Here is an 11,601-nt window from a genome sequence, read left to right as displayed (position 1 = left end):
TTTTTTTTTTTGGGGGGGGGGGGGGGGGGGTTCTTTTTCATAGTTTAGAAATTTAATATAATGATGGTGGAAAATGAAGTATAAATAATTGTAATGACCTCAGCTGATGGGTAAACATTGTACAAAAAATTTAATCAATATGTTGATGTGACCTATTATTAGTAAATAATTTAGAATTTTTTTATAAAAAAAATAGCTAATAACATTTGGTAAAATGTTTGCTCCTTAAAACATTTACAAGAGAAGAAATATCTTAAAAATATATTAATGTTAAATTTAAAGGAAATCATAATACAACTGGTTAATATACATTAGGAAATTAAACCCTAGCGCAAATTCTTGCTAAAGACATGATTGTAATACTACACAAAAATAAAATAGAACCAAAACATTTGGTTTTAATACAAAATCTCTAGTAGTAGCATATATACAATCAGTTGATGTTGGATAGAGATCGATGAAGGGTCAAGACTAGTATTCTACTTCTCGAAAATATGGTAACGATATATAAGGAAATAAAATTACACTTTCACTACTTTTGATATAGAGGTATAGATTGTTGGGCAGAGATCGGTGAAAGACTAAGTCGTGTCTCTAGAAAGAATTTACAGTAAGGGAAGGATGGGCTCCCGCGGGCTTAAGTCCTTTGAAATTGGGTTTGGCACCATGAGCGATTAAATACAACGCGACAGGTCTGTGTCCCATTTCGATGGCACGATGTAAAGGCATGTAGCCACAATCATCGACCGGGTCAACCTTAGCTCCATGTTTCAACAACACCTTAACGCACTCGAGCCGGCCCTTGAAAGCCGCCCTGTGCAGGGGAGTCCACCCGTTCTGATCCCTCCCGTTCACGTTAGCCCCCTCCGCCAAACATTTACTCAGACCCCCCGCGTCCCCCGTCCTAGCCGCTCGGTGCAACGCATCTCCCAGCCGCAACATATCGTACAGGTCGGAGTGTCCCCTTTCCACGGCAACATCAAACGGGGTCTTCCCGTCTTCGGTTAAAAGATTCTTGGCTAGCTTGGAGCTATTCACCAGGATCTCGACGGCTCGGATCTGACCGGATTTCGCCGCGTGGTGAAGCGGGGTCCATTTGTTGGCGTCCTGGAGGTCGGGATCGCACCCTATAGATACGAGAAACTGTAGGGATTCGATGTGGGATTGGATTGCCGCGACGTGAAGCGCGGTTTGGGTTTTGGAGTCGCGTGAGTTGAAATCGATGTCGATGTAGCCCAGGCACAAGATCTCCATCAAGTCCACCCGGTCAATCGCCGCCGCTTGGTGTAAAAACCGGTCGATTCTGTTGTCAATCGTGTACCCGGACCGGATCAAAACCTCAACCGAATCAATACTTCCGGCCTCAACCGCCAAACCCATAGCGGAAACTCCATCAAAATCCCTGCTATTCACGTCCGCTCCGGCCTCGATTAACGCGGAAACGGCGTGTGAATTCCCCATCCTCGCCGCAGATCTGAGCAGAGAATTCAGCTGAGGTTTCCGGCACCAAGAAATCGCCTTTGGCAGCAAAAAATTAGTTTCCAGAGAATTGGACGAGGAAGGGGAAAGAAGAAAGTCCACAACATCAGCCCCGACCAAACATATCGGAATCTTCGCATCCTTGAAAATATGAGGGCCGGGTCTTGAAAATATGCGGTGGAGATCGTCCTGGGTGGCCTTACCGGTGGGGAGCATGGAGGAGCGGACGAGAACGGAGTCAAGCGGCGAGGAGACCGGCGGGAGATCAGAGGGGCGAGCCAAGGAAACCTTGAAGCACGCAGTGGATAGAGGCTTGACGATACAAAACTGGGGCGAGGAAGAAAAGAGAGAGGGATTTGTGGTTGTTAGACTAACCGCTACGGACATGGTGTGCATGAGGTTGGTTAGGTTGAAGGTCGCAGAGGACTTGTGGGCTCTGGTAAAGTGAAGGTTCAGTTCTTCAACATCTGGCTTCACCAGCTTGTCCATGGCGAATGGAGAATTTTTTCAAGCTTTAGTTTGGTGTTTTGGAGAATGGCGGCACAGAGGAGAGGGAATGGTGCGTGCTACGATGGATGGAAGCTTTTCATTTGATAATAATGGGTGGAACGTTATTTTTAATTTCATAGTTTCTGTCGTATTAATATTATAATTTCAATCAAACCAGTGGGACCATCGTGAAAAAATGGACACCGCCAACTGAAATGTATACTCTCTTGTTCCAAATTTAAATCCCATCGCATGTTTTCTCAATTAGTCAATTCAAATTAGGATATGTTTGATTGGAAACTTTTGCACCATATTATAAGTTTTGATATTTATTGTCATATTTGTTTGCCTATTGCTAGAATCAAATTCTATAGTAATTGCAAAATGCATTACCTTTTTACTCTTCCATTTTTGAAGAATGCAATCAAAATAAGAAAAAAATAAAAAGGTCATTGTCCATGTATTGAATATGAAATTTTCAAATATATCTAAAAGGGTCACACTTGTGTGAGACCGTCTCACGGATCCTTATTCGTGAGACGGGTCGGGTCAAAGCACCATGCAAATGTCATACTTATATGTACAAATATCATACTTATATACTCAAATATAACACTAATCAAGAATAAAATTTTTGCTACTTTTAAGAGAAAAAGTAATACATTTTTCATAATAAGTAATGTTGACAAGTGCTCCTTACTTATAAGGGCAAATATAATACTTTTGAGAAAAAATGTAATACTTTTAAATCGAAATGTAAAAGTATTGTATTTTCCTTTAAAAGTATTACATTTACCCTTATAAGTAACAAAAATTTTATTTCTGATTAGTATTACATTTGAGCATATAAGTGTTACATTTGCATCTTGACCCGACCCGACCTGTCTCATGGTGAGACGGTCTCACACAAGTTTTTGCCTATCCAAAAACATACTCTTTATTTATGTCCGTTTTTTTCCGTTAATTTTTTTGTACATTATGCTATAAAAAGTTGTACTTTACAATATATTAAACAAACATACATCTACCGTTATAAATTCCGTTATTTTTTTCACTATTGTTATCATACACATGCATCTACTATATATTTTCTTATTTTCTTCAATAATAACAATATATACACATTATATATTGTAGTTATATGTTAGTTATTTCCTAAAATATAAATATAAAATTAATAAAAATATTTTACATTATTATTATTATTATTATTATTATTTACAATAATTTAAATATCTAAAATCTAAATAAATAAAAATAAAAAAAAATCTGAAAAACCAAAAAAAAAAAAAAGATTAATGTGCCCGACTGGGCGCAAAATATGCGTCTCACGTGAGGCAAATGGCGTTGTTGTTGCGCTGTGGTGGGCCCACTTCACTGTAAAAAAACAAAGTGCTTGCAGGGAGATTTATTTTTCTCTCTCTCCTCTAAATCAGTTTTGTTTTCTAAAAAACAACCCTAAATTGCATAAATGGTCTAGATGCAAATGTACTACTTATATGCACAATTGTCATACTTATATGATTAAATATAATACTAATCAGGAATAAAATTTTTGTTACTTATAAGGATAATGTAATACTTTTAAGGGAAAATACAATACTTTTACATTTCGATTTAGAAATATTACATTTTTCCTCAAAAGTATTATATTTGCCCTCATAAGTAAGGGGCACTTGTTAACGTTACTTATTATGAAAAATGTATTATTTTTCTCTTAGGGTGTGTTTGGAAAGCAGGAAAATGACTTTTGGAAAACGTTTTCTGGAAAATGAGTCATTTTCCAGAAAACATTTTCCTTTCTCGTGTTTGGCTGCACAACAGAAAATTGTCAAATTGTGTTTTGATATTTTTCAGAAAATAAGCAGGAAAATGAACAAAACAATAAATTTATTTAAAATAAAAAAAGATTTTCCAAGCCGGAAACAAATCGCCGGGCTTTGGAAACCCAAATTTGTGGGTTTCCAAGTCGGAAACCTATTGGTTTCCGGCTGTGGGTTTTGTACCCACCGCCGGAAACAATGTCTGGTAGTGTTGAAGCTGTGAAGAAGTGAAGAAGAAGCAGTCTACGCAATGAAGAAGCAGAGGCGGAAAATGACTTCCCCCCAAAAAAGGGGAAGTCATTTTCCCCCAAAATGTATGTATTTTCCATTGACCGAATTCTATTTTCCATTGACTTTAGTATTTTCCTACTTCCCAAACACTGGAAACTCCCGAAACTCGGAAAATTATTTCTAGAATTTATGTTCCGGGTTTCCAAACGCACCCTTATAAGTAACAAAAGTTATATTCTTGATTAGTGTTATATTTGAGCATATAAGTATGACATTTGCATGGTGCATTGACCCGACCCGACACGTCTCACGAATAAGGATCCGTGGGACGGTCTCACACTTGTGTGACCCTTTAAAGAATGTTAACAAAAAATAAAAGTTTTATATATATTATGTATTGAAAATGAATTCTACTAAATTCAATTCAATGGTCAGAAATATGTATGTGGACGAGATGGGTCTGGTCTTGCATGGGGTTTGCTGTGTGAAAAACGTAAAATTGAAAGATCAACAACTCGGTGTTTTTTTTTGTCGACAAAGTCAACTTTCATGTTATGTTTTCATACGGCAACTGTACTCGCTGTGTGGCCCACAAGCCACTATATTAATGAATTTCCGGGTAAGAGCAAATGATGGCTTAATTAATAGCATTAGGGAATAATGAGATAGAATATTAAACAGTTTAATCATTCCATTACACTTATGATCTCGCAAAGTGACAATTTAGGTTGCCACTCTTGATTTTTGTATTATGGTGAATAGTAGGGGAAAAGAAGAATATAGTTTCCACAAATATGGGCTTAATTATGTTAGAATTTACACAAATTTAAGCATTATGTATATTAGGGGATTTAGGGGAGAAAGTGCAAGCTCTTGGCTAAAAAGTGAGAATTAATATGGTCCATCTTGGTAAATTAACCAATAAGGAAAATTATAATGATTATAAAATTGCCTCATATTTTTTTTTTAAAATTAAAATCATCAACCATTAATTAATCTCGATGGGCAGTTGAGATCAATTAGTAAATTTTACAAGAGGACCATGTTCATGTGTGCGTGCAATTTGAATCAAAGAACAAGACTACCGCATGAGAGAACTAAGAACCACTCAAAGTTGTCGAATTGGGAAGATCTAATGACTTTAAAGCAATGAGAGAAGGAAAAATACGATGACATTTTTATAAATAATTCAAAGTTGATAGGCTAATCTCGACCTCCTTCTAAGTTCTGATTGCTTTGCTCTACCACATTGGCTTGAGAACTCTAATATATTTTTTTTCTTTGGAGACTTGCAATCGGATGACTTGTAGCCCATCTTGCCACAATTTAAACATTATTATGAAACTTGTTATTGGAAATGCCTCCCTTAGGACCAAGTTTTTGCTTGTCCATTTTAGCAATTTTTTAGCTTTTTATAATACACATTGTACAACGAGTCATGCAAACCATTGAAGACATAGTTTCAACATAGAAAATCATAATGTTTCCTAGCTTCCACTGCACTAACAATATGCACATCAAACTCATGTTCCTTCACACTAGGAATCGTCTCGGTCAAAATCATTACCAAGCCGAGAGATCGCTAGGTAAAATAATATTTTATGTTTTCACATCTTGAAATTCAATCCATTGAATTTCTCAAACCTTTTGGTCGAACTATATAGTACCATAATGGACACATGCACCCTAGGGATCCACCCTTACATGCTAACAACAATCGGCGTACTGGCATCCAATTGCACCACTAGCAACATTCACATTTCCACAGTCAATTGGTGTTAGTGGAAGCCATATCGACTTATTCAATTTTATCGGTTTTAAGATTGTTGGGTATTCGAATAGGTATAATAAATAAAAATTATAAAATATAAAACAATGGGATTTGAATTTTAGAAATAATCGCAATAAACTAATGGTACGAAAGTAAGGAAAATTCAAGTCATGTGTAACACACACTTTTCTTAAAATTAATTTGCTTAAATGTTATGCCCCCCTACTCACGAGATAGAACATCTATGTTACTCGATCCGTATATAATTCAAACTTATCTAAAAAGGAAATTGTATATATACTAGTGCAAATTCACATCCATTTTTCGATGTGGGACAAAAGTCTTCTTCCAAAAGCCTTTCCATCTCCACTTTTTCAACTCAAATGGTGTATTTTGAAAATCAATTTCTTATTTACCAATTATCAATTTTGAACATACAATATATTAATTTCTTCGTTTAACTTAAAAAAACACGAATTCTATTTTGACCCACCCAAATTAAAGACGGACCGTACAAATATTTATACCACAAAATTACCACTCAAAATGCTAATTTTGTTAAAATTTCCAACAAGGTATGAATAAGCAATAAAAGGAACACACTTGAGTAGGCTACGCTTAGGGTGTGTTTGGAAAGTAGGAAAATGATTTCTGGAAAATGAGTCATTTTCCAGAAAACAATTTCATTTTCTGTGTTTGGTTGCATTCTGGAAAACTGTCTTTATGTGTTTGGTTCATTTTCTTAAAAATGGGTGGAAAATGAGTAGAATTGTATAATTATATATTTTTATTATTTTATTTAAAATATAAAAATATATAAAATAATATTCTTTATTATTAAAAAACAAAAGAAAGACAAAAAAAATAACAAACAAACAGCCGAAACTAACCAAAGCAACCAGTCCGCAGTCCCGCCGTCCCTCGCGCAGAAAAATTTTCCGGAAAATGACTTCCGGACTTTTTGTCCGAAAGTTGTTTTTCGGAAAAACAGGATCATCCGTTGACCGCATTTTCCAGACGTTGTCAAACACCGAAAGCTCGAAAAATGATTTCCGAAAATCATTTTTCGTGTTACCAAACACACCCTTAGAGTGGACAAAGAGATAAGAGTGAAAAAGCGTGTTGTGGTATATATGTAAAGTCAAGGAATTGGTCAGTCTTGTTTTTTTTTGGTCAGTCTTTGATTAGTTTACTTCCAGGTAGGGCTCATCTTCGTAGAAAGATCCAGTAGATGAATATAATCAGAAAAGGAACAACAGTGTTCCAATTGTTCGTTTGACTAAATCAAATGACTTTCCAGCCTAAATACTAGTACGGTCACTAATTTACTATACTACATTACTGCCAACTCTCATATGTGGTCATCACAACATAGTGTAGAGTTGAGTGAGTCGCATGTACTCGTGCGGATTACTAAAGAGTAATACCTCATTCCCATTTTACCTGTCCTATTTACTATTCATTGGTCAAACCAACTCTTTCTTCATTGCTTATTTTCTTTAATAATTTTTAATTATTTTTAAATTTGATTTTTTGTGTTTAATAGTACATTTAATGTAGTTTCTAAATATATAAATTTTATATACTAATACTAAACTTAATATTATGAAAATTTGAATTAAAAATAATTTCAGTCAAGCTTCGTTAACCGAATTAGACAAACAAAATGGGACGGAGGTAGTATTATATATATTCTCGCATTCTATTTTATTTTATACTATTTGCTTACATATTTTTTGAGTACTACTGACTCTGTTACAATGTAAGCTCGAACCTAAGGTCAGTGCTGGGCAAGTCTGCCCAGGGGGTTTGCACAGGGCCCCAAATTTTGGAGCCCCTATATCTATTTTTTTTTTATTATATGTATTTTGTATATACACTATATAGCCTATAAGGCATTGAATTCATAGAATCATACATTACGCAGGCAGTGGCGGATCCAGAAAAATGTCCTAGCCCGTCCTAATGGGGGCGAAACATAAAAGAGGTAGCATGGTCGTAGCATTTTTAGGTACAAGCAAATACCCGGAGTATTCCGGGGTTATCGATCCACAGGGAAGCGGGGTATTAAGCACTAGTTACTAATTAATTCACGAGAAGCTATTCCTACGTTAACAATGGGTATTTATCTAAAATTATGAAAATAAAATAAATGAAGCAAGGCAAACGGACTTTTATATACAAGAGATTAAGAGCGGGATTTTTGGGTGTCAAAGTGTTTAATCACCTAGTGCCAATCTAAAGTGAAATAATCATTCGGGTTCAACAAGTGTGGATGATTGCAATCTAAAAGGGAAAGATTACTCTCGTAATTCAATCCCAAAACATGGTAATTGGAATACTCACTCTCGTGAGCTATTCACAATAAATCCCTTAATCAACATGTCCTCTCTCGAGGTACAAGAATCAAGTGCAATTGTGGGTGCTCTAATTCATAGACAAATTTAGCAATGAAACAAGTAATTAGGATCCTTAACTACAAGCATCAAGAAATTAAGCCACAATTACAAAACAAGTAATAAACCCAAATAGATATTTCATTCAAGCAATTCAAGAACTAGGCACATAGGTTTATAAACACTTATCAATCCAAAAATCCCAAAGGAAATCTTAGCCAAACATGGCTATCTTAGTTTCAACAACAAACAATTCAAAGAAAGATTTAACAAAGCTTAAAGTAGAGAAGAGATGAAGAAATTCTCCCGAATGTGTCTTCCAAGCTCTTCTCCTCTCTTGTTGTGGCTTCAAATCTTCTTCCTTGCTCTCCTTTTTGGTCAAAATCCGCAGCCAAGCCTAGGGTTTGAAGAGAAAATGATGCTTTTATAGTGGGTGGAGAATGGAGGGCAAAAATGACAATTTTTAGAAGTTTAGAATCGCAGATCTGCGACATTCGACGCGTCGAATCCAACATTCGACGCGTCGAATCTTTACAGCGCCGAAACGAGGCTATTCTGCCTCATTTTTGGGATTTTCGACGCGTCGAAAGTTGAGTTCGACGCGTCGAAAATTCCTGTGACGCAGTTCCGACTTGCATCCTGATTTTGACCCTTTTCCCTTTCGAATTACACTTTGATGTCTTCATAAGAGTTGTAGCCCTTGAAGTCTTCTTTCCAATGGTTTAAGAATCACCTCATTTGGATATTTCTAGGCTGAGATATGGTCCAATTACCGAGGTGTCGCCATATTTAGCAGAAATTACAACTCTTTGATCTTTTGACCATTTTCCCTTTCAATCTACACTTTGATGTCTTCAAAAGAGTTGTAGCCCTTGAAGTCTTCTTTCCAATGGCTCAAGAATCATCTCATTTGGATATTCATAGGAAAAGATATGGTCCGATTACCAAGATGTCGCCATGGTAGCGGGAATTACAACTCTTTGGCTCCTTTGGATTGGCTTTTGTTCACAAATGGTTCTAATGCACTTCTAAACACATCAAAAACATTTAAACCAAGCATTATACCATTTTAAATATGAAAACATGGAAATAAGCATTGGACACAACATTTTATCACACAATTAACTATAAAACCTACATAAAAACACAAGTAAAATAGGTACAAATGAGAGTGTATCATAGCACCAAGTTGCTCCCTTATGTGGGAGATTGTGGGTTCGAGCCTCAGCAATATTGACTCGTTGTGCATGCCTCAATAGTAGTAATGAACATATATTGTATTGTAATAGAATCGATGGTATTAAAAAAAATGAAACATTTAAAAGGAATATAGTCATAAATATTATTGGATATAAACGAAAAATAAAACACATCAAAACTTTATACAAATATTAATAACAATATATGAAACATAATTAATTTGATAAAATAATTCAAATAGAAAACACATTATAAATTACAACCATCAAGATTCGAACCATCATCCTTCCTTAAGTAAAAACACAATCTAACCAACTCAACTAATTAATCAATTATTTATTTGTATCTATTTTCATATATTTATATCTAAAACTGTTCTATACATATCGAATATCATTGATTATCCCAATTACCGTTGCCTCTGTAGAAAGGAGTTTTTCAAAGTTGAAATTGTTGAAATCTTACTTACGATCAAATATGTTGCAAGAGAAACTCAATGGATTAGTTTTAATCTCTATTGAAAATGAGATTTTGGAAGAAGCTGATATCAAAAGTTTTGTGATTGATTTTGCGTCTAAATGTGCACGACGCCTGTCACTTTTTAAATGAAATTTAGGTGTATTTTTATACAATATTTATATTTTGAATTTTTGACACAACTTTTTGAACAACTTTTATTTATATATACAAATTACTTGAAAAAGTGGCCCAATGTAAGATATTGCACAGGACCAAATTTTTATTGGNCAATTGGAATACTCACTCTCGTGAGCTATTCACAATAAATCCCTTAATCAACATGTCCTCTCTCGAGGTACAAGAATCAAGTGCAATTGTGGGTGCTCTAATTCATAGACAAATTTAGCAATGAAACAAGTAATTAGGATCCTTAACTACAAGCATCAAGAAATTAAGCCACAATTACAAAACAAGTAATAAACCCAAATAGATATTTCATTCAAGCAATTCAAGAACTAGGCACATAGGTTTATAAACACTTATCAATCCAAAAATCCCAAAGGAAATCTTAGCCAAACATGGCTATCTTAGTTTCAACAACAAACAATTCAAAGAAAGATTTAACAAAGCTTAAAGTAGAGAAGAGATGAAGAAATTCTCCCGAATGTGTCTTCCAAGCTCTTCTCCTCTCTTGTTGTGGCTTCAAATCTTCTTCCTTGCTCTCCTTTTTGGTCAAAATCCGCAGCCAAGCCTAGGGTTTGAAGAGAAAATGATGCTTTTATAGTGGGTGGAGAATGGAGGGCAAAAATGACAATTTTTAGAAGTTTAGAATCGCAGATCTGCGACATTCGACGCGTCGAATCCAACATTCGACGCGTCGAATCTTTACAGCGCCGAAACGAGGCTATTCTGCCTCATTTTTGGGATTTTCGACGCGTCGAAAGTTGAGTTCGACGCGTCGAAAATTCCTGTGACGCAGTTCCGACTTGCATCCTGATTTTGACCCTTTTCCCTTTCGAATTACACTTTGATGTCTTCATAAGAGTTGTAGCCCTTGAAGTCTTCTTTCCAATGGTTTAAGAATCACCTCATTTGGATATTTCTAGGCTGAGATATGGTCCAATTACCGAGGTGTCGCCATATTTAGCAGAAATTACAACTCTTTGATCTTTTGACCATTTTCCCTTTCAATCTACACTTTGATGTCTTCAAAAGAGTTGTAGCCCTTGAAGTCTTCTTTCCAATGGCTCAAGAATCATCTCATTTGGATATTCATAGGAAAAGATATGGTCCGATTACCAAGATGTCGCCATGGTAGCGGGAATTACAACTCTTTGGCTCCTTTGGATTGGCTTTTGTTCACAAATGGTTCTAATGCACTTCTAAACACATCAAAAACATTTAAACCAAGCATTATACCATTTTAAATATGAAAACATGGAAATAAGCATTGGACACAACATTTTATCACACAATTAACTATAAAACCTACATAAAAACACAAGTAAAATAGGTACAAATGAGAGTGTATCATAGCACCAAGTTGCTCCCTTATGTGGGAGATTGTGGGTTCGAGCCTCAGCAATATTGACTCGTTGTGCATGCCTCAATAGTAGTAATGAACATATATTGTATTGTAATAGAATCGATGGTATTAAAAAAAATGAAACATTTAAAAGGAATATAGTCATAAATATTATTGGATATAAACGAAAAATAAAACACATCAAAACTTTATACAAATATTAATAAC

General features: G+C 35.4%; 1 protein-coding gene across 1 annotated transcript; it reads right to left on the bottom strand.

Moving 5' to 3' along the window:
• Window positions 1-594: 594 nt before the first annotated feature.
• On the bottom strand, window positions 595-1,968 carry LOC116024379 (ankyrin repeat, PH and SEC7 domain containing protein secG-like). The gene has a single exon (XM_031265274.1). The coding sequence runs from the start codon at window positions 1,966-1,968 to the stop codon at window positions 595-597; it is 1,374 nt and encodes a 457-aa protein (XP_031121134.1).
• Window positions 1,969-11,601: the final 9,633 nt, after the last annotated feature.

This window comes from Ipomoea triloba, chromosome 7 (genome assembly GCF_003576645.1).
Source record: "Ipomoea triloba cultivar NCNSP0323 chromosome 7, ASM357664v1".
Taxonomy (NCBI): domain Eukaryota; kingdom Viridiplantae; phylum Streptophyta; class Magnoliopsida; order Solanales; family Convolvulaceae; genus Ipomoea; species Ipomoea triloba.
The sequence above is the reverse complement of the archived record's forward strand: the minus strand, read 5'-3'. Positions and strand labels throughout refer to the sequence as shown.